The following is a 23370-nucleotide window of genomic DNA, read 5'->3' on the forward strand; positions in this document are numbered from 1 at the left end:
AGTAGGTGTGAAGTGGTATCTCATTCTGTGTTTGATTTGCGTTTCCCAAGTGAGTAAGGTGTTTAAGCATCTTTTCATGTACCATTTCATGGCCATTTGTATATCTTCTTTGGAGAAACACCTATTCAAGTCCACTGCCCATTTTTAAATTGGCCTGTTTGTCTTTTTGTTACCGAGTTGGGAGTTCTTTATATATTCTGGGTATTAAACCCTTGTCAAATATGTGACTTGCAAATATTTTCTCCCATTCTATAGGTTTTCTTTTCATTTTCTTTGATAATGTCCTTTGATGCAAAAAGTTTTAAGTTTGGATAAAGTCCAAAGTTTATTTTTTCTATTGCTGCTTGTGTGTTATATCTAAGAATCTATTACCAAATCCAAGGTCATGAAGGTTTACCCCTATATTTTGCGGTTTAATATTTTTGGATCTTATATTTACATCACTGATCCACTTTTTTTTTTTTTAAATTTATTTATTTATTTTTGGCTGTGTTGGGTCTTCGTTTCTGTACGAGGGCTTTCTCTAGTTGCAGCGAGCGGGGGCCACTCTTCATCGCGGTGCGCGGGCCTCTCACTATCGTGGCCTCTCTTGTTGCGGAGCATAGGCTCCAGACGCGCAGGCTCAGTAGTTGTGGCTCACGGGCCCAGTTGCTCCGCGGCATGTGGGATCTTCCCAGTCCAGGGCTCGAACCCGTGTCCCCTGCATTGGCAGGCGGATTCTCAACCACTGCACCACCAGGGAAGCCCCACTGATCCACTTTTGGAGTTAATCTTTGTATATGGTATGAAGTAGGGGTTGTGAACATATCTTTGTTTTCAGACCTTTTAGAAATGCAAACATTTTAAAGATTTAGTAGCCACCTCACAGTTCTTTCTCAGTGATAGCAGGCAGATGCAATATTAATGTGTATTAAAACCTAATACTTTGGAAAAGGAAAAAAAAGGCATGCTTGAACTTTTTACCTCAAAGTCTTCCAGTAAAGGATTCCTGGACACCATCAGATTTTACTTTTCTGGTCCTCGGTTTGTCCTAACTGTTTTGCTGGGCAAGCTAGGTTCTGAAGGATTCCTTACCAACTTCTTCACAGAGGTTGAGGGCCTAACACCATGGAACTTCATGAGTACTGGGGAAGACCATCTCCTCACTGTCTCAATGTCTCCTTCCCTTCCATAGGAAAAGTTTTGCTCTGTGAGGATCATACCAAATTCTCATGAATCCAGATATGGAAGATTTTAATTACCAATATCTATCACATAAAAAGTGGCTGGACTTTGGGGAACACATAAAATCTACTCTTGTTTTGGTTATCAGAAACATTGAAGGGATCTGAGCTAATTGCAGAGCATCATAATCTTTTTCCTTTAGCTCTTTTCTACGCTATTATTTATTTATTTTCTTTCTTCTTCTTTTGTTAAAAGCTTCAACTATGTCTAAAGAATAGGTCATTTCACAGTTTGCCAAATGAAGTACAGCTTCAACTTTGCCAGACCACAATCTATCAAGAGTAAGTGACACGAAAATATTCCATTTGGGTCTTGGCAAACCCCTAAGAAAAGCAGTGGCAGATGGTGAATAGAGTTTAACAAAACTTTGAAGACAAAAGACATGTTACAAATTGAATATTGATCAAAAGAAATGTGTAATAATTTGGGGTTTGTGCTTTGAACTCTGTAATGTAATGATGAATTTTCCAACCAACCTGAAGGAAACTAGAATTGAAAATAGGATGAAGATCAAAACTTAAAAGCAAAATTCCAAAACAATTAAAAAAATGACTGGACTACTATAACAGTCTACTTACTTGTCTAGAAAGAGGAAAAACATGCCAAATATATTAGATAAGGTACCCTGAATTTTATGATAAAGTTGAAGTTGACATTTGCAATCTGGGGTTACCCAAACTCTTTTGAAAAAACTCTACATTTTTATATTTCCCCATAATGTAAACCCTGCCATCTCAGTGTAGAATATTAACCAAAACAAAACAACGAAACAAAAATCTGCCTTTTCCCCTCCTCACTTTCTTTTAGCGTATCAGTGCAAGGTTTAGATTCTGACAGATATATCTTCATGACATTTGATTTGTAGTTAATATATGGGGCGGGGAAGGGTAGGACATGGGACATCCGTTTTGCTGGTGCAGGAACTGGCAAAACCCACAGGATTCTTTGTTTAGGTGTGGCGGCCCCAGTTTCCTGACTGTGGTGGAGACAAAGTGGTTCTGGGATCTGCCCAGCATTTTCATCAAAGTTATTCCTGTAAGTTTGGCTTAGAAACTATTTCACTAACCTTTCCAAAGATTCTATAGGCTACCTAATACCTGTAGTAAATCCTTTCTTTTTTTAAACCGATCAGAGTGGATTCTTTTGTCTGGAATCCAGAACCCTGCTTAATACAAGATCCATTGTGTATGTGAGTCTTTCTTGGAAAAAGTTAAATAATGTAGTATTAACGTGGTGTCATTTTTAAAATCATGGATATTTAGAAATTTTAATGGGGAGTTACTTTTATTAAGCACCAGGTCATTCAGTGAAGAGTGATATTAATATTTATTCAAATTTACCCTTTTAAATGGAGAATAAAACCAAAATGAATCAGTGTATCTATAAATAATAATATTCATAGGTTCTTCTTAGAGTTCAATATACAATATACATATATAGCCATATGTATATTAATGAGGACATTTTAGTTTTTGATTGTGAGGGTATTAAGTCTGTCTTTTTCTGTTCCTAGCAGAAGTACTCTGATTTCTATATTTGTCAGGTTGGAGCAGTTGTAGCTATATACTAAACAAGAAAACAATGCTTGAGGAAAATGATGATTCCAATCAAACTGTAAATATTCACAAGTGTGTCTAATGCTCCGGAAGTATAAAATTAAATGTTTAAGCATGAGAAACCTATTTAGTATTGGCATTGCTTCACATCACTCATGTAGGCTATTGAAGAATCATTCCAGAGTTACAATATAATATAAAAGTAGAGTACAGGCCCATGTGAATATTTTATGGTTTACTGTATGTGTGGCATTCTTAAATTTTAATGCTGCAGAAGAAATGGGTAGCCCTGGAATCCTTGTGTCAACAAGATATAGAGGAAACTGGTGATCCAATTAGTATAATGGGCATCTGGCAGCCAAATGATGCACTTCAAAACCTGGCTGGGAATGACTGGCTCTCATCTGCACTTGCACAGTATAACAGAGAGAAAACAGAATGTGGAATCCTCCTGCCCTTTCTGTGATGCTTTAAATCCAATTGAGTGTTGAATTCCAGACTTTTTTTATTAAAGTGCTTGTCCTAAATTTATTAGTTTTCAATTCCACACACCTTCTCCTTCCTTTTCCATCACATACTTATTACTGGCCTCATTCTCATGATTCCTCGGTGCTCCTATTGACCATTCTCCTATTTTTGGTTCATAGAAACTAAGCATTATCTTGAGGATATTTCTGTGACGTGGCAGTTACCTCAGGAATTTTTGATATTTTGTTCAAGTCTACAGAGTTTGAGTAGTGGTTTTTAAAAATTGCTATTAACATAATCGAAAGTCAGGAGTCTTCACATTGTCATCTCGTGATCCTTTTCTCAAAGGCAGTGAAAATAGCACTGTAAAACTTCTCCTTGTATTTTTTTCCTTTTGGAATCATAATTCTTTAGGTAACCATCTAGCTGTATTTTAAAATTCCATTCATTTGTATTACTGTGCCCTGTATGTTGAGATACAGTCTGCTTGGAGCTTCTTGTGTGCCTAAACTTCTTACTGAATGTGCCAAAATCCCAAGGCTTTGACTGTTCTTTTACCTGGGCCATTTCTCGGATTGTTTATGCAGCTGGCAGTCCTGAGAAAAGTAATGCATTGCTGTTCTTCATGGCACCTGGTTGCCTTCCAGACACACCAGCTTGCTTACTGCCTGTTATAAAAGCAGCGGATTCCCTATGCACAGGATCCTCCCCTGTGATTCACCCCACTGCATATGCAGGCTCCACTGGGCGCTCCCCATTGCCTTGAGGGATTTGGGGACTGGTGCAACGATACTGATACTCCTGTTACTCCTTTTGCTGCAACTAGTAAAGTCCTTTGTCTCTGACTCAAGAGTCCCATACCTTCTGTCAGCATCTATGGAACTGTGACAGGCTTACTTATCAGCTTGTATGGTTGTTTTGTTGGGAGTTTTCCTGCTTCTGACTCTCCTTCACAACATCAAACTTATTGAAGTAGGGCAAAATCCCAATACTTTATAAAATATCTTCCTTTTGAATAATTAAAACCACTGCTATATACTCCATGTTTTTATGTCTATTAAAGTTTACCATGTATTATTACTAGGGGTAGGTTGTTTCTAGAAATTAAGGGTGGACAAACGGCTATTTCTGGCTAAAGAGCTATGAATAGGGGAGATAGCAGATTTGCAAAACTGATCTTGAATATAGTACTTAAAAAAAGTCTTGATAAAAGGAACGCAAATCAACACCAAATTTATGTCTCCCAGAAAGTGAAAAATCTGGCTTTACGTCATGAATTCAGCAGTAGTAGTTTTAAAAAATACCTATATTTTGTGAGGTAGCAGGGCTCATCTAATGAATTAATTTGTAGGGAGACCTTCTGTTCTGTGGTTGTGTGACACCCCTATTTTGCCTATTCATAAATCTACTCAGTATATATTCATTGAGTGTCTATGTTCTGAGCCAAGCACCATTCTAGGCTCTGATGCTACAGCTGTGGACAAGTTGGCTAGGGTCCCTGCTTCAAGGTCTTTACCAGAAGAGGATAATTGCTTCTTAATAAAAAGTAAAATTCTTTACAGGTGAAGTTGACAGGATTTTGTTAGCCAATAATGACTTCAAACTTACCATTTTACAGAAGAGATGTTTTTAATATTCTTTCTGCTCAGATTTGAAGCTGAAAGTATGATTCTAAGACAAGGACACGTACCCTTAGAATGCTACTTGGTTCTTGCTGGACATTTAAAGGTCATGTCAAGTAATACAAGCACAAACAAAAATATCAACTCTGAAATTTTAAGTGAGTTTGAAGAAGGTGACTTCATAGGGGTAACTACTATCTCAATTTCTCAGTCTCTCATCATCATTTTTTAGGTTAAAATGTAAAAAAATTATGTGTCATTGCATTAAAATAATTAACATAGTATGCTATAGTATTGTCCTTGAGTATTAAATTATTTCAGTAATTGAAATGCTTAGAAAAAACATGTTTCCTTAACATTGTAGAGCCAATATATAGCCTGTTATATAGTTTATCAATGTACAGGACACACAACAAGATTCACAAATGATTGCTATATGAATGACTGACAAGTTAAATGAATGAATTACAAACCATGTAGCTTGGGAGGCAGGGTGGTATTAAAAAATAGAGAAATTATACCAAAACATTTATTGATTCAAGCAGCTCTTTTTGATTCTTTAAAGAAATTTATGCTTCCAAAAGATTTTATGCAAAAGGGATAAGATATAGGCTAAGAAAAGAAGCTTATATGTAATGGTAAAACTTGCTTCATTTCTATATTTGGTCAAGGGCAGATTGGATTTAGAGATCCTTGAATCCAAAAGTCCCTAAGTGTAGAGATCTTGGGAGGTGAGAGCAGTTGCTGGGATTGAGGTCAGATACCACATCGGAAACAATGCTAAAGAGTCTGGACTTAATTCTACAGGCAGTGGAGCTCACTGAGGGTTTTTAAGTAGGGAGGGAGATGGATCAGATTAACATTTAGATAGATGACTGGTGAGATGATGTGGGGCTGTATTATCAGAGAAGGGACAGCATGGAATTGGAGAACAGTTGGGAGATCAATGAGCAGACCCTGGACCAGGGCACTGATCGTGGGGATACTAATTAGGAGATGAATCCAAGATATTTTATTGGTAACAAATTCAATGAGAAGGGCAGAGAAGAAATAAATCAAACCTGATTTTTCCATGGCATTCCCACTGTTAAATTAATTATGAATCATCATCGTTGGGTAAGAAATTTCTTGATAGGTTGAGCAGTGGATAAGGAGTTGGCCAGCCTGGGCCTGAATGGACCTTCTAATGCTGGAGGCTCTTTGGAGGCACTCTTAGAACCTGATGATCCTCCGTGGACTCCAAGATCTTCCCCAGGATCAGCGACTGGTAGTGTTAGATGGAGCCTCACAAGTCAGCCACACAGAGCCTTTCACTTTACACCTTAGTGAATGGAGAACCAGGGTGGTTCACTGAATTGCTCACGTTGACACAGGTAGTGGCAGAAATGGGAGCAGAATCCTGAATTCAGTGCTCTGTTCACTCTGCCGTGCTGCCCCAACTGTGTGCAGATTAAGTAGAGCCATTGGTTTTTCAACTAAAGAGAGGAAACCTGGAGATCATCTGTACTGGTGTTTCTCAGCCAAAATCTGTACTAGTCAGCATTTTCCAGAGAAACAGAACCAATAGGATATATTATATAGATATGTATAAGAGGAGATTTATTATAGGAATTGGCTCATACTTTCATGGAGGCCGAGAAGTCCTATAATCTGCCGTCTGCAAACTGGAGGACTAGGAAAGCCAGTGGTGGAATATGGTCCGAGTCCAGAGGCCTGAGAACCAGGGGGACCAATGGCATAAGTCCCAGCTGGATTCCAAAGGCCTGAGGATCAAAGGGCCAGTGGTATGAGGCCCAGTCCAAGTCTGAAGGCCTGGGAACTAGGAATGCCAATGTCCAAGGCAGGAGAAGATGGATATTCCAGCTCAAGCAAAGAGATTTAAATTTTTTGGGGCTTCCCTGGTGGCGCAGTGGTTGAGAATCTGCCTGCCAATGCAGGGGACACGGGTTCGAGCCCTGGTCTGGGAAGATCCCACATGCCGCGGAGCGGCTAAGCCCATGAGCCACAACTACTGAGCCTGCGTGTCTGGAGCCTGTGCTCCGCAACAAGAGAGGCCGCGATAGTGAGAGGCCCACGCACCGCGATGAAGACTGGCCCCCACTTGCCACAACTAGAGAAAGCCCTCGCACAGAAACGAAGACCCAACACAGCCAAAAAATAAATAAATAATAAAAGTGTTTAAAAAAATAAATAAATAAAAATTAAAAAAAATAAAAACAGAAGCCCGGCTGAATGAGTTCTTAGTTTGGAATGTTTATGTGCTAACACAGCAGCATGATCTACAAACATGCACAAGGCTATATCCTCGCTCCACTCAACACTTTATTACTAAGAAAAGAGGGTGCTTTGTTCTGAAGACAGCAAACTTGGGGTGGAGATGCTGACCTGGATCCATGATGCTCAGTCAGGGGGGTGATGTTAGTATAACTGTATACAAAAACTGTAACACTTTAATGATTATAATATTGAAAAGATTTAGCAGTAAAGGATCAAGGTGGGATTATCCTAGAGAAAGGAGAGTGGCAAGAATTTTTTTTTTTTTTTAAACTATGGCCAGCTGCCTTTTTTTTTTTTTTTCTTAATTTTATTTTTATTTATTTATTTATTTATGGCTGTGTTGGGTCTTCGTTTGTGTGCGAGGGCTTTCTCTAGTTGTGGCAAGTGGGGGTCACTCTTCATCACGGTGCGCGGGCCTCTCACTATCGCGGCCTCTCTTGCTGCGGAGCACAGGCTCCAGACGCGCAGGCTCAGTAATTGTGGCTCACGGGCCTAGTTGCTCCGCGGCATGTGGGATCTTCCCAGACCAGGGCTCGAACCCGTGTCCCCTGCATTGGCAGGCAGATTCTCAACCACTGCGCCACCAGGGAAGCCCCGGGCTTCTGTTTTTATAATGTAGTTTGGGGGCTACAAATTAATCCTGCTGGGGCTGATAGATCATGTGAAAGTCCAGGCCAATGGTTATTTATTAATCCTATAAGCTCAAGTTTTATTTAAAAAATCATTTGCTTACAATGATGCATACTTATAATTTCACACGTTCCCAGAGTTTCATTGTAAGAATAATGTCAGAAATTATTCTACAAGATATGCATTTGTTTTTATTTTTCAGGAAATTTGCCTTTTAACGAATGCAAATTGACCTACTTCAATTTTATGTAGAACAGGTGTAAAACTTCTAGTAATAAGTAAAGAAGTAAGTATTTGATGATATTCATAAAAATGATTAATGTTTTTTTTTGAGTTTTTTTGTTTAACATCTTTATTGGAGTATAATTGCTTTACAATGGTGTGTTAGTTTCTGCTTTATAACAAAGTGAATCAGCTATACATATACATATATCCCTATATCTCCTCCCTCTTGCATCTCCCTCCCACCCTCCCTAGCCTACCCTTCTAGGTGGTCACAAAGCACTGAGCTGATCTCCTTGTGCTATGTGGCTGCTTCCCACTAGCTAGCTATTTTACATTTGGTAGTGTATATAAGTCCATGCCACTCTCTCACTTCGTCCCAGTTTACCCTTCCCCCTCCCTGTGTCCTCAAGTCCATTCTCTACGTCTGCGTCTTTATTCCTGTCCTGCCCCTAGGTTCTTCATAATCTTTTTTTTTTTTTTGGATTCCATATATGTGTGTTAGCATACGGTATTTGTTTTTCTCTTTTTGACTTACTTCACTCTGTATGACAGACTCTAGGTCCATCCACCTCACTACAAATAACTCAATTTCATTTCTTTTTATGGCTGAGTAATATTCCACTGTATATATGTGCCACATCTCCTTTATCCATTCATCTATCAGTGGACACTTAGGTTGCTTCCATGTCCTGGCTATTGTAAATAGAGCTGCAATGAACATTGTGGTACATGACTCTTTTTGAATTATGGTTTTCTCAGGGTATATGCCCAGTAGTGGGATTGCTGGGTCGTATGGTAGTTCTATTTTTAGTTTTTTAAGGAACCTCCATACTGTTCTCCATAGTGGCTGTATCAATCTACATTCCCACCAAGAGTGCAAGAGGGTTCCCTTTTCTCCACACCCTCTCCAGCATTTACTGTTTGTAGATTTTTTAATGATGGCAAAATGATTAATATTTTAAGGAAACTTTCTTGGGAAGCCTAGATAAATTTCAAAGCCAAAAATATTTACATTGAGAATGAATACTAAGGCAAATTAAGTGTCTATATTTTTAAAAAATGTTAGATCTTAATGCTTTGTGCTGATGGGTCAGTGGATTTAGTTAGATAACAAACCATCACAGATGTAGGGGAGGCAAAATTTTCTCTCTATCCTCTTAGGGTTTTTTTTTTTTTTTAAACATCTTTATTGAAGTATAATTGCTTCACAATGGTGTGTTAGTTTCTGCTTTATAACAAAGTGAATCAGCTACACATATACACACGTTCCCATATCTCCTCCCTCCTGCATCTCCCTCCCTCCCACCCTCCCCATCCCACCCCCCCAGGTGGTCACAAAGCACCGAGCTGATCTCCCTGTGCTATGCAGCTGCTTCCCACTAGCTATCTATTTTACATTTGGTAGTGTATATATGTCCATGACACTCTCTCACCCTATCACATCTCACCCCTCCCCCTCCCCATATCCTCAAGTCCATTCTTTGGTAGGTCTGTGTCTTTATTCCCATCTTGCCACTAGGTTCTTCATGACCTTTTTTTTTTTTTTTTCCCTTAGATTCCATATATATGTGTTAGCATACTGTATTTGTTTTTCTCTTTCTGACTTACTTCACTCTGTATGACAGACTCTAACTCCATCCACCTCATTACAAATACCTCCATTTCATTTCTTTTTATGGCTGAGTAATATTCCATTGTATATATGTGCCACATCTTCTTTATCCATTCATCCGATGATGGACACTTAGGTTGCTTCCATGTCCTGGCTATTGTAAATAGAGCTGCAATGAACATTTTGGTACATGACTCTTTTTGAATTATGGTTTTCTCAGGGTATATGCCCAGTAGTGGGATTGCTGGGTCATATGGTAGTTCTATTTTTAGTTTTTTAAGGAACCTCCATACTGTTCTCCATAGTGGCTGTATCAATTCACATTCCCACCAACAGTGCAAGAGTGTTCCCTTTTCTCCACACCCTCTCCAGCATTTATTGTTTCTAGATTTTTTGATGATGGCCATTCTGACCGGTGTGAGATGATACCTCATTGTAGTTTTGATTTGCATTTCTCTCATGATTAAGAATGTTGAGCATTCTTTCATGTGTCTGTTGGCCATCTGTATATCTTCTTTGGAGAAATGTCTATTTAGGTCTTCTGCCCATTTTTGGATTGGGTTGTTTGTTTTTTTGTTATTGAGCTGCATGAGCTGCTTGTAAATCGTGGAGATTAATCCTTTGTCAGTTGCTTCATTTGCAAATATTTTCTCCCATTCTGAGGGTTGTCTTTTGGTCTTGTTTATGGTTTCCTTTGCTGTGCAAAAGCTTTTAAGTTTTATTAGGTCCCATTTGTTTGTGTTTTTATTTCCATTTCTCTAGGAGCTGGGTCAAAAAGGATCTTACTGCGATTTATGTCATAGAGTGTTCTGCCTATGTTTTCCTCTAAGAGTTTGATAGTGTCTGGCTTAACATTTAGGTCTTTAATCCATTTTGAGTTTATTTTTGTGTATGGTGTCAGGGAGTGTTCTAGTTTCATACTTTTACATGTACCTGTCCAATTTTCCCAGCACCACTTATTGAAGAGACTGTCTTTTCTCCACTGTATATGCTTGCCTCCTTTATCAAAGATAAGGTGACCATATGTGCGTGGGTTTATCTCTGGGCTTTCTATCCTGTTCCATTGATCTATATTTCTGTTTTTGTGCCAGTACCAAATTGTCTTGATTACTGTAGCTTTGTAATATAGTCTGAAGTCAGGGAGCCTGATTCCTCCAGCTCCATTTTTCGTTCTCAAGATTGCTTTGGCTATTCGGGGTCTTTTGTGTCTCCATACAAATTGTGAAATTTTTTGTTCTAGTTCTGTGAAAAATGCCTGTGGTAGTTTGATAGGGATTGCATTGAATCTGTAGATTGCTTTGGGTAGTAGAGTCATTTTCACAATGTTGATTCTTCCAATCCAAGAACATGGTATATCTCTCCATCTATTTGTATCATCTTTAATTTCTTTCATCAGTGTCCTATAATTTTCTGCATACAGGTCTTTTGTCTCCTTAGGTAGGTTTATTCCTAGATATTTTATTCTTTTTGTTGCAATGGTAAACGGGAGTGTTTTCTTAATTTCACTTTCAGATTTTTCATCATTAGTATATAGGAATGCAAGAGATTTCTGTGCATTAATTTTGTATCCTGCTACTTTACCAAATTCATTGATTAGCTCTAGTAGTTTTCTGGTAGCAGTTTTAGGATTCTCTATGTATAGTATCATGTCATCTGCAAACAGTGACAGCTTTACTTCTTCTTTTCCGATTTGGATTCCTTTTATTTCTTTTTCTTCTCTGATTGCTGTGGCTAACACTTACAAAACTATGTTGAATAATAGTGGTGAGAGTGGGCAACCTTGTCTTGTTCCTGATCTTAGTGGGAATGGTTTCAGTTTTTCACCATTGAGGACAATGTTGGCTGTGGGTTTGTCATATATGACCTTTATTATGTTGAGGAAAGTTCCCTCTATGCCTACTTTCTGCAGGGCTTTTATCATAAATGGGTGTTGAATTTTGTCAAAAGCTTTCTCTGCATCTATTGAGATGATCATATGGTTTTTCTCCTTCAGTTTATTAATATCCTCTTAGGGTTTTTTGGCTAGGCCTGAAAATTAAACTAATATAAAACAGATTAACAGAAAAGCATACAAATTTCCATAAGGTTTACATGACACAGGAGCCCTCATAATGACATGAAAACCCAAAGAAGTGACAAAATCTAAATACTTTATACCAGGTTGAACAAAGAGATGCAATTCTGGGGAAGTAACTAAAATACATGGGGAGGCTGAAGGAGGATAAGAATTATTTTAACAAGGTCTGTTTGTGCAGAATTCTCTTGGCTTTGACTGCCCATGGAAGAATGTTTCTTTTCTCTTGGTACAAGGAGGGCATCTTTCACATGAGAATTTTTAATATTCTATTTTCAGGAATAAAAGGGAGATTAGAATGCCCTTCTTCGATGTAGTTTTTTAAGTGTCTTTAGCTCTAAATAATTCTTATGCCAAACTGGTGTATTTTGGGGTGGTATAATATGTCACCTATCACAGACCATAAAGATTTTTCAGGGATTAAAATAGATAATGCACGTAAAATAATAGACCGGTGCCTGGCAGAACAACACTCAGTAAGTGGTAGTTGCTACTTTTGTTGTTACTAATTATAATAACAACAATCATGTGCTATTGATAGATACATGCCCTTCAAATTAACTTTAAAACAGTGTGCTTATAACTGCTGCATTGTTAATGAAGATGGTTGGCTGGTTCATTGCTAGGTTTATAATGTGAACTTAAAGTGCTTATTCACAGGGATGTGCTGTGATGCTGCTGAAATTCTTGCTGAGGCAGGAGTTGTGTGTGATTCTCTTGGTTGGCAGTTGAACTGCATTTTGTTATACAAGCCTGTGTCAAGCGCAAAGCAGAGTTTTTCATTTTCATTATTTTTGGAAAGTGATTTACAAGTGTTTAACAGTTCTTAGAGCAGGCTCAGGGGTGTACTATCATTCCCGTATTATTTTAAAAATATTTCTCAGATAAATCTCATGAGACGTTGCATTAGTTTCAGGGTGTTGGTAATCCAGCAGCAGCTGCTATAAGTTGTGTGTTTTGTTTTGTTTTTTATTCATTACTCAAGACAAATGGCTTTCCGAAACTGTTTAGGCCATGTGTTCCTAATCTGCCTATAAATCTTGATGTGCCAGGTACTGGAGCGATTGCTTAGTTGATCCCTTGGGAAGCCTGAAGTGAAAGCATTGATTAGGCTTTTTTGGGCTGAGAGCCCTATTCAGCTCTTTAGCTGGCAGGAAAGTCTTCATTCCTTCATTAGAGAAGCTAGTGGCAGGAGAATCTTGCCTAGAGCCATTTATTACTTTTAGCATGGTTGCAAGCACTGGCTACTATCTACTCACAAGTTCTGTTGGTAAGCCGTCTGGAAGCAAAGGAATGCTGTTGAATCTGTGTTTGTTTAGAATTTTTTTTTTTTTTTTTAAGAAATTCACGTTCTTTTATTTATTTATTTATTTATTTATGACTGTGTTGAGTCTTTGTTTCTGTGCGAGGGCTTTCTCTAGTTGCGGCAAGTGGGGACCACTCTTCATCGCGGTGCGCGGGCCTCTCACCATCGCGGCCTCTCTTGTTGCGGAGCACAGGCTCCAGACGCGCAGGCTCAGTAATTGTGGCTCACGGGCCCAGTTGCTCTGTGGCATGTGGGATCTTCCCAGACCAGGGCTCGAACCCGTGTCCCCTGCATTGGCAGGCAGATTCTCAACCACTGCGCCACCAGGGAAGCCCTAGAATGTTTTAAATGGATATCTTTGTCAATACTTAGCAGATAAAGCTCATAAGATTATCTGTATATTTGCTAGGATAAATCATTCTGTGATACACTCCTCGAATTCAGAGTGGAATGTACTATAATCTGATTTGAAAATGTCCTAGGAAATTTCGTGAACATTTTAGGATTGATAAATATCAATTTAATAGACACATGCTGAGTACTTCTTTACTGAACCCGTGCTGTGGGAACTTGATGGGCTGTAACAATTATGGCCATAGTAAGTGCTGGTACTCAAATATCCTATGAAGAAAAGCATCAGAAATACAATGATGCCCAGGATGTGGTTTTCTTTTTAAATATTATATTTGATTTATTATTTATGGACTAAAAAAGGAAGGTGAGCTCCATTAACCCAGTGACCTTTATTTTTTCCCATACAGGATAATTGCATTATAATGGAAATATAGGAACAGTAGGTATTGTAAATACAACTCCCTGTACAAGTGGGGATGCTCACTTTAGCCTCTGAAAGCATCCAGTGGGTTTCAGCATAAATTTATAAGCAACTCAAATTCTTTACTACACAAAATAGAAAAATGATGCCAACGTGTTAGCATCAGGAAAATCTAATAATGTTCCTGGAGTTAATCTTATATTTTATTTAAGTGTATTATGTTCTCTTTAAAGTAATGGTCATCAGTTTCATTCAAGACTGAAATTACAGCCTTCAATGTCACTGTGGCGTATCTCAAAGATTGCAGTCATGTGCTCTTATTTGGGAGTGCTATGCACATCTTGTGTGAAAACCACAAATTTAGGGCTCCTATTCTGGCCACTCCTCACAGACTTTCTGTATTTTTTGATCTGATCACATCTTCTGAATCTTAAGAGACTTAATTTTGAGAACTTCCTGGAATCCAGCCAGGAGAAGGATGGAGTCTCAGTTCTGCTTTTGGGTCCTTGGTGTTCTGGGGTCACAGAGAGATGCCCACGGGAGGCTGTCAGTGGTTCTTGAATGCTAGTTCATGCATCATTGATATTCTCTGATATTTCTTCACCTGCCAGAGAGCAAATGAGAAAGATATGGACAAGGTATGCTTTTCAGAAAGCTGAATTTATTCAGAATTTAAAAACAAGATCCTGTTTTAGATTCTTTCTTTCCTTCTTCTTTCTTTTTTTTTCTTTCTTTCCTTTTCTTTCTCTTTCTTCCTTCCTTCCTTCCTTCCTTTCTTTTTCTTTCTTTCTTTCTTTCTTTCTTTCTTTCTTTCTTTCTTTCTTTCTTTCCTTCCTTCCTTCCTTCCTTCCTTCCTTCCTTCCTTCCTTTCTTTCTTTCTTTCTTTCTTTCTTTCTTTCCTCTCTCTCTCTTTCTTTCTCTTTCGTGCTTAAGTATCATTTATTTCATGAAATAATGTTGACAGTTCTTGGTAGTTGTTGTTTTAATGTCCTTACTTGACACACACAAGCAAAACAGAGGTTGCCAGCTGTACATCGTATTCTTCCACTGCCAAAATTAAAAAAAAAAAATGAACTGAACTGGGAAATCCCCAAATCTGGATGCTAGTGTACTTTGTTAAACTGTTTTGTCTTTATGAGGGCTCAGAGCTCAGTGTTGGGAAATGCATCCTCTAAACTGCTGGTTTGCTATTACTAGTTTTATGTTATCTATCAAAACAGCATTGCTTAGTCTTGAAGAGCCTGGGCTGTGAGCCCAGGCAATTATGGTTCCAATTTCAGCGCTGCCTCTGTGAGCACTGGGCCACTTATTTAATCTTTCAGAGCCTCAGGTTCTCGTCTGTGTAAACAGTGACAACAGACTCCTAATTCATAGAGGGTTGTGACCACTAAGTGAGTTAATACATGTACAATGTTTAGAATAGTGGCTGGCATATATTAATATATATGAATTTTGCAACTGATTGTATTTTCCTTCTTTGTTTTGGTAACAGAACATTTATAGCCAGACTTGTCCCTGTTTAGCCCAAGATTGTCTGGGACACGATCAAGTGAAATCATATGGCTGGCCTTGGTTTTTCCCTAGCTGTATTCTCTCCATCCTCTGATTCCCTCAACTGTTTATTTCCACCATTGATTATGTACATTTTAAAAACACCCCACCAATATTGGGATTGGGGTAAGATATAAATAAATTAAATAATTAACTTAAGGGACGTCCCTGGTGGTCCAGTGGTAAAGAATCTGCCTTGCAATGCAGGGGACACGGGTTCCATCTCTGGTCAGGGAACTAAGATCCCACATGCCACGGGGCAACTAAGCCCGCGCGCACCACAACTATTGAGCTCATGCGCCTCAACTAGAGAGCCCACATGCCTCAAACTACAGAGCCCGTGTGCCCTGGAGCCTGCACGCCACAACTAGAGAGAGAAAACCCACACACCGCAACTAGAGAGAAGTCTGAGTGCCATGACAAAAGATCCCGCATGCCTCAACGAAGGTCCAGTGTGCCACAACTAAGACCTGACACAGCCAAAAATAAATAAATTAAATAAATAAATAATAAATAAATCTTTAAAAAAAAGTAATTAACTTAAAAGTCCCATTTCCTGCACCAAGCCTTCACATGCCTCTTCAGGCTGGAGTGATTTCACCATCCTCTGACTTTAGAGCTGCTTTGATTATACAACTCACTTGGCTATCCATGGACTCTTAGAATATTAGAGCAGGAAATGTGAGTGAGTTGGCTATGGCCATGAGGCTCTGTGGGACCCCAGAGAGCCAGCTGCCAAGAAGAGGCCATTGAGAGAGCCGAGCCCAAGTAGGAGAGGATCAGAGGAACTGACACCGCTGTAACTCACAGTATCAAACACTACCATTTATTGGACACCTTTTAAAAAAATTGGATTTGTGATAAGTATATTACTTGCAGTAATATTTAATTCATTTAAGTCTCATGATAACTCTATTAGCTGTTATTCTTATTCCCTTTCACACATTAAGGAAAAAAGCTAAAAGATCTTTTAAAAGTTGTTCCAGGGTCCAAGACTAATAAGCTGTAGGACTTATTAGCCTCACACTCAGAGTCCCTGACTCTAAAACTCTGCTCCTAACCCCTGTAGTTTGTCCATTAAGTTATTTCTAGGGAGTGAAGCAGTGAAAGATATAGGTCTCCCAGAAAGTTCCAAAAGATTGCCCTGGCAAGCTTGGAGAGATAGTTGTGAAACTTCCTGATTTCCAGGATAATTAAAAAGGCCTTTTACAGAAATATAGATCAATGGAACATGATAGAAAACCCAGAGATAAACCCATGCACATATGGTCACCTTATCTTTGATAAAGGAGGCAAGAGTACGCAATGGAGAAAAGACAGCCTCTTCAATAAGTGCTGCTGGGAAAACTGGACAGCTACATGTAAAAGAATGAAATTAGAACACTCCCTAACACCATACACAAAAATAAACTAAAAATGGATTAAAGACGTAAATGTAAGGCCAGATACTATAAAAACTCTTAGAGGAAAACGTAGGCAGAACACTCTATGACATAAATCACAGCAAGCTCCTTTTTGACTCACTTCCTAGAGAAATGGAAATAAAAACAAAAATAAACAAATGGGACCTAATGAAACTTAAAAGCTTTTGCTCAGCAGAGGAAACCATAAACAAGAGGAAAAGACAGCCCTCAGAATGGGAGAAGATATTTGCAAACGAAGCAACTGACAAAGGATTAATCTCCAAACTATACAAGCAGCTCATGCAGCTCAATATCAAAAAAACAAACAACCCAACCCAAAAATGGGCAGAAGACCTAAATAGACATTTCTCCAGAGAAGATATACAGATTGCCAACAAACACATGAAAAGCTGCTCAATATCACTAATCATTAGAGAAATGCAAATCAAAACTACAATGAGGTATCACCTCACACAGTTCAGAATGGCCATCATCAAAAAATCTACAAACAATAAATGCTGGAGAGGGTGTGGAGAAAAGAGAACCCTCTTGCACTGTTGGTGGGAATGTAAATTGATACAGCCACTATGGAGAACAGTATGGAGGTTCCTTAAAAAAACTGAAAATAGAACTACCATATGACCCAGCAATCCCACTACTGGGCATATACTCTGAGACAACCATAGTTCAAAAAGAGACATGTACCACAATGTTCATTCAGCACTATTTACAATAGCCAGGGCAGGGAAGCAACCTAAGTGTCCACTGACAGATGAATGGATAAAGAAGATGTGGTACATATACAAAATTGAGTTATTTGTAGTGAGATGGATGGACCTAGAGTCTGTCATACAGAGTGAAGTAAGTCAGAAAGAGAGAAACAAATACCATATACTAACACATATATATGGAATCTTAAAAAAAAAAAGGTTCTGAAGAAACTAGGGGCAGGACAGGACTAAACATGCAGGTGTAGAGCATGGACTTGAGGACACGGGGAGGGGGAAGGGTAAGCTGGGACGAAGTGAGAGAGTGGCATGGACATATATACACTACCAAACGTAAAATAGCTAGCTAGTGGGAAGCAGCTGCATAGCACAGGGAGATCAGCTCGGTGCTTTGTGACCACCTAGAGGGGTGGGCTAGGGAGGGTGGGAAGGAGATGCAAGAGGGAGGGGATATGGGGATATATGTATAATATAACTTATTCACTTTGTTATACAGCGGAAACTAACATAACAATGTAAAGCAATTATACTCTAATAACGATGTTAAAAAAATAAAAGGCCTTTTTATTCATTTGTGTCAAAATTTATTGTATAGCAGTCCATCCCATAACATGCCAGAACATTCGTACAAACCTAGCTTTGTGGCCTGACTCACTGTCTTAATCACAGACTTGTACATTCTATGCTTACTGTCTGGTTGAATCATGGGTAGAAATGTTTACTTACTATTGTATATACTTCCAATTTTCCCTAATTAAAGGTGGTGCTGGACACTGAGCAGTAAGCAGTTGGCACTCCTAGGCCACTTTGCACTTGGCAGCCGAGCAGTCAGGGAAACCTGAGCAATGGAAGTTCATCTCAGGACGTAAGCATGTCCCAGAAGTCAATGACTGCCCTGTATTTGGGATAAGAGTTTCATGCAGGTACATCTAGTACCATGCAGGTATTCTTTTCTTGTCAGGCAGTGGGGTGGTCTCAGTGGTGTTTGCCTTTTGGGGAAAACAAATACTGTGCCAGAGACTGAGTAGCCACAGGAAACATGGAAGCCCTCATTTTATATTTTGAACACGTGCATTACAGGTTGTACCTAAAATTGAGTGGGTGGTTATCAGCAGTACCTGGTGTGGTTGCCTAAGAAAGTTGTAGTGGACATTACAATCTCACAGTTTTCTTTTACTAGTTTTGTTTTGTTTGTTGTTTGCTCAGAAACTCAACACATCAAAACTGTTTCAGGTTTTATGGGATCTGGAGTCCTAGAAAAGAGAGTTCTAATTATTGAGAAGTGAATATTCCTTTGGGAATGGCAATGATTGTTCAGCCAAAGTCCAGATTATGTAAAAGCTTGTCCCCAACAACTTTAGGAAATTGAGTGATTTTTGCATGTATTTTACCCAGTTATTCACAGCACACTTAGAGTTTCCAGTCTTGACTCTATTTCTAATTCAGTTGGAACAACTCATTTAATATGAGCAACTTATTCAAGAAGTCTGAAAGCACTGTAGTGTCGTGAACAGAGTTTTGCAGTCAGAGAGGGCAAAGTTCTAATCTTGGCTCTGTCACTCACTTGCTGTGTGACTTTGGGTAAATGACTTACCCTCTCTGAGCCTCAGAGAACTCGTTTTTAAATTGGGGATGATAAGGCCTGTCATGCAGAGTGGGTGCAAAATGAATTCAAGAAAGCAACTCAGAGCAGTTACTGAGCCCTTACTATGTGTCAGGGGCTGTTCCAGGCTTATGAATACAATGGTGAACTTGAACTTGCCTTCAAGGAGCTTGTGTTCAAAGGAGAGGGCCAAGCTAATGAGTGATTACAATAAAGCAAGATGCAGGCTAAGATAGTTTGAAGCGTGAGGGGCCTCAGGTGCTCAGGGAAAATAAGTAACTCAGTTTAGCTCAGTGGTTCTCTGCCTTGACTATTGATTAGAATTCCCTGGAGAGTTAAAAAAAATACCAATACCCTGGACACAGCATTGACCAGCTAAATCAGATTTCTAGGCTGTATCTTGGGGACCAATAATTTTCAAGTCCCCCCAGTGATTCTGATGTGGAGCCAGGTGTGAGAAACACTGGTTTAGGCTGTGATCCGGGGGTTATCAGAGGAAGCTGAACTCTTGAGGCTGAAGCCTGCAGGATGATCCAAATGTAGAGGGTTGTGAACCATATGTAAAACAAGAACAGCCGTGTGTGTGTGTGTGTGTGTGTGTGTGTGTGTGTGTGTGTTTATAGAGCTGCAGGGGAAAGGCAAACGATTCTGTCTGGGTTGAGCACGGAGTCAGAGAAGAGTTGGGTGGGAGAGTTAAGCTGGGGTTGGAACCCAAGGGTCTTGAATTACATTCTAATGAAATGCCTTGTGTAGAGGGATTAGCGCTGGCTCATGGCAGGTCATCAGTAAATGATAACGATGGCTATTAAGTTCTTAGACTCATTTACATCTGGGGTGGGAGGGGCATTCTAGCTATGTCTGCTCAGGGGTCTTAATGAAAAATTAATTCTCAGAACATTTCAATATCCCAGCCCTGTGAGCGGGAAGAAGAAGTTACACTGTCTGAGTTGCTGGTTTCGCTCCATTCAGATTGTGCCTTCTGAGTCTAGTGAGTGACTAATTCCTTACTAGATTTTTTTTTGTTTTTATTGTGGTAGGATATACTTATACAAAACTTACCATTTTAACCATTTTTAAGTGTACAGCTCAGTGGCATTAAGTACGTTCACATTGTTATGCAACCATCACCACCATCCATCTCCATGACTTTTTCATCATTCCCCAATGAAACTCTGTACCCATTAAACAAGAACTCTCTTGGGGCTTCCCTGGTGGCGCAGTGGTTGAGAATCTGCCTGCCAATGCAGGGGACACGGGTTCGAGCCCTGGTCTGGGAAGATCCCACATGCCGCGGAGCAGCTGGACCCGTGAGCCACAATTACTGAGGCTGCGCGTCTGGAGCCTGTGCTCCGCAGCGGGAGAGGCCGCGATAGTGAGAGGCCCGCGCACCGCGATGAAGAGTGGCCCCCACTTGCCGCAACTAGAGAAAGCCCTCGCACAGAAACGAAGACCCAACACAGCCATAAATAAAAATAAATAAATAAACAAGAACTCTCATTCCTCCTTCCCCTGGGCCCTCATAACCTCTCTTCTGCTTTCTGTCTCTATGATTTGATTATTCTAGGTACCTTATATAAGTGGAATCATACAATATTAGTTCTTTTGTGTCTGGTGCTTTTCACTTAACACAGTGTCCTCACTAGATTTTAATAGGTCTTTTGCTTGGACCGTTTTTTTAAAAAAAATTTTATTTATTTATTTATTTTTGGCTGCGTTGGGTCTTCGTTTCTGCGTGCGGGCTTTCTCTAGTTGCGGCGAGCGGGGGCTACTCTTAGTTGCGGTGCGCGAGCTTCTCATTGCGGTGGCTTCTATTGTTGTGGAACATGGGCTCTAGGGCACGTGGGCTTCAATAGTTGTGGCACATGGGCTCAGTAGTTGTGGCTTGCAGGCTCTAGAGCACTGGCTCAGTAGTTGTGACACATGGGCTTAGTTGCTCCACGACATGTGGGATCTTCCCGGACCAGGGCTTGAACCCGTGTCCCCTGCATTGGCAGGCAGATTCTTAACCACTGCGCCACCAGGGAAGTCCCTGCTTGGACCTTAAACTCCAACCTTTTAACAGTGTAGGAGTAGCTTCAATGTTAGGGAGTTCATAATGTTTCAACCCAGCATAATATGACAAAGCAGTGTCTAGAGTGTGTGCAAAGTCCTGCTGAGTCTCCATGACAAACATATGAGCTTCCTGAATTACCTGCTATGGCTTATCTCTCTCTGTTTCCTCAGATGACATAAGGACAACGTACAGGTTGTTATTCTCTCTTTATTTTTCTGTCAATCATATTTTTTGGTCGTAACTCATCACTGTAGGCTATTTATACTTGAGTCAAGTACTAGACAAATACAGTGGACTTTCAGATGTCTCTTTTCTTCAAGCTGGATAATACGTAGGAAATGGTTTTTAAATAACCTCAGTTTGTGTTTATATTAAAGCAGGAACAACTTGCATCTTCACAGCCTTGTGTTGTAATGAGTAGTCCAGTTGCATGACTGATCTGTTTTCACAGTTTTCTCTGTCCTCCGAAAATATTTGTGAATAACTACTCAAAAGGATGGAAAGCACTTGGCCTAACAGTCAGCTTAATCTTCTGGAAAGAACCTGAATTCTTTCTCTTTTTTTCCTTATCTTACTTTTTCCTTTCTTAAAATTTTATTTATTCAAAAATATTTCTCGGGCCCTAATATATGTCAAGCACTGCATTAGGGCCCAAAACAAACAGAATAGATATGGTGTCTATTCTTGTACAATCTAATGGGGTTGATATCAGTTATTGATTTGTAGAGTTGATTTCTGATTCGCCATCATCTAGTGCTAAGTTCACAGGATATTAAGTGGATCATGTATTCTTACATGTTTCTTTTTTTGTAACATGAGAGGGTAAAGCCACTTAAGGGGCTGCTAAGATGCCCCACGGGGTGGTGAAATTCCTGTCGTGTGGGTCTGATATTAGATTTGTAGTTCCAGAAGTTTATATGCCAGTGCCTTGTGAAATACCTCCTGATATAAGAGAAGACAGACTCATGTTAATGTATAAGAGAATGGTGTAAATCCAAATGTTGATTTATTAATTTTGAGAATATCTGTTTCCAGCCACAAAAATATTCATTTTTATCATTCTATGAATCCTTTCTGCATCAGGGTACCTGAGGGGCTGAATTCATAGTCAAAGAGATACTAAAGTGAAGACAAAATTGAAGTGAAGTTATGTAGGTGGTCTCGAGGGATGTTTTATCCAGACCAGGGAGATGCCTGGTAAAATCCAAACCCCATAGCTGAGAGCACATGGAGAGTGAACCGGTTTATCCCCCCAAGTCGTGTCTGGCCAGTGATGGGTCCTTACCACGCTTTCCCTTCTATGCCCTCTTTCCTTCTGGTTCTAGGCTGATTACTGTTCTGAGTGACACATTCCCTCATCACATATGCTAACATCATCAAGATTGAGCTATAGTCAGATCAGACTCTTAATTTATTCCATCTCTTATCTTTGCTTAACTCTGATCTCATCCGTAATGGGTTATGATTGCCAGCCAAACTCTAAGAGTTCTAGGACTCTTCTTGTATCTCTGTCTAATCATATTGTTCTCTCCCTCCACTTATCACTGCATTCAAAAAAGTGCTGGATTTCTTTAGGACAGAAACATTATCCTTACATAATCCATGAGGTTTTTTTTAAAAAAATTAATTAATTAATTATATTTTTGGCTGCGTTCGGTCCCCGTTGCTGCACATGGGCTTTCTCCAGTTGTGGCGAGCGGGGGGCCACTCCCCGTTGCGGTGCACGGGCTTCCCATTGCGGTGGCCCCCCTTGCTGCAGAGCATGGGCCCTGGGCGCGTGTGCTCAGTAGTTGCGGCGCACGGGCCTAGCCACTCCACAGCATGTGGGATCTTCCCGGACCAGGGCTCGAACCCGTGTCCCCTGCATTGGCAGGCGGACTCCTAACCACTGCACCACCAGGGAAGCCCTGGTTAGGCCTTTCTATTCCTTCATCCATTGAATCCATTTCTACTGTGTTTGCCTATTGACTAAATTTTAAGGAAGTGCTTTGAACTGAATTCAGACCCAAGCTTTCAGGGAAAGAAGATTTGGTTCTTCATCATGACCTAGACTGCAAGGGTTTGGTTTGAAAATATCAGAAATAACCATTTTTCACTCTTTCATCATTTTCTCAGGGATCCCACTTTGCCCTGAGACTGGGTCAGTTTCCCTGCTTCTGGCCAGTCTCCTCCTTTTTCCTGTGGGCCCTTTCTAGACGGTAATGTCCTGACTGGACCTACTTGAGTTATAACCATCTTGGATTTATGTGCCATTTTTATGAGA

General features: G+C 39.8%; 1 protein-coding gene across 10 annotated transcripts in view; it reads left to right on the forward strand.

The window, feature by feature from the left end:
• Positions 1-23370, forward strand: part of LOC309627933 (uncharacterized protein) — a 146117-nt gene that overhangs the window by 12535 nt on the left and 110212 nt on the right. The window contains exons 4-5 of one of the 10 annotated variants that reach the window (XM_082390328.1): positions 1420-1505; positions 2178-3307. The exons of 6 other annotated variants lie outside the window; for them this stretch is intronic. In XM_082390328.1, the coding sequence (XP_082246454.1) occupies positions 1420-1505; positions 2178-2274 (183 nt within the window). In that variant the 3' untranslated portion in view covers positions 2275-3307. 3 more of the 10 variants (XR_014244034.1, XR_014244038.1, XM_082390331.1) reach the window with 3 other exon arrangements.

The sequence above is a fragment of the Balaenoptera borealis genome (genome assembly GCF_965194805.1).
Source record: "Balaenoptera borealis genome assembly, chromosome: 4".
Lineage (NCBI taxonomy): Eukaryota > Metazoa > Chordata > Mammalia > Artiodactyla > Balaenopteridae > Balaenoptera > Balaenoptera borealis.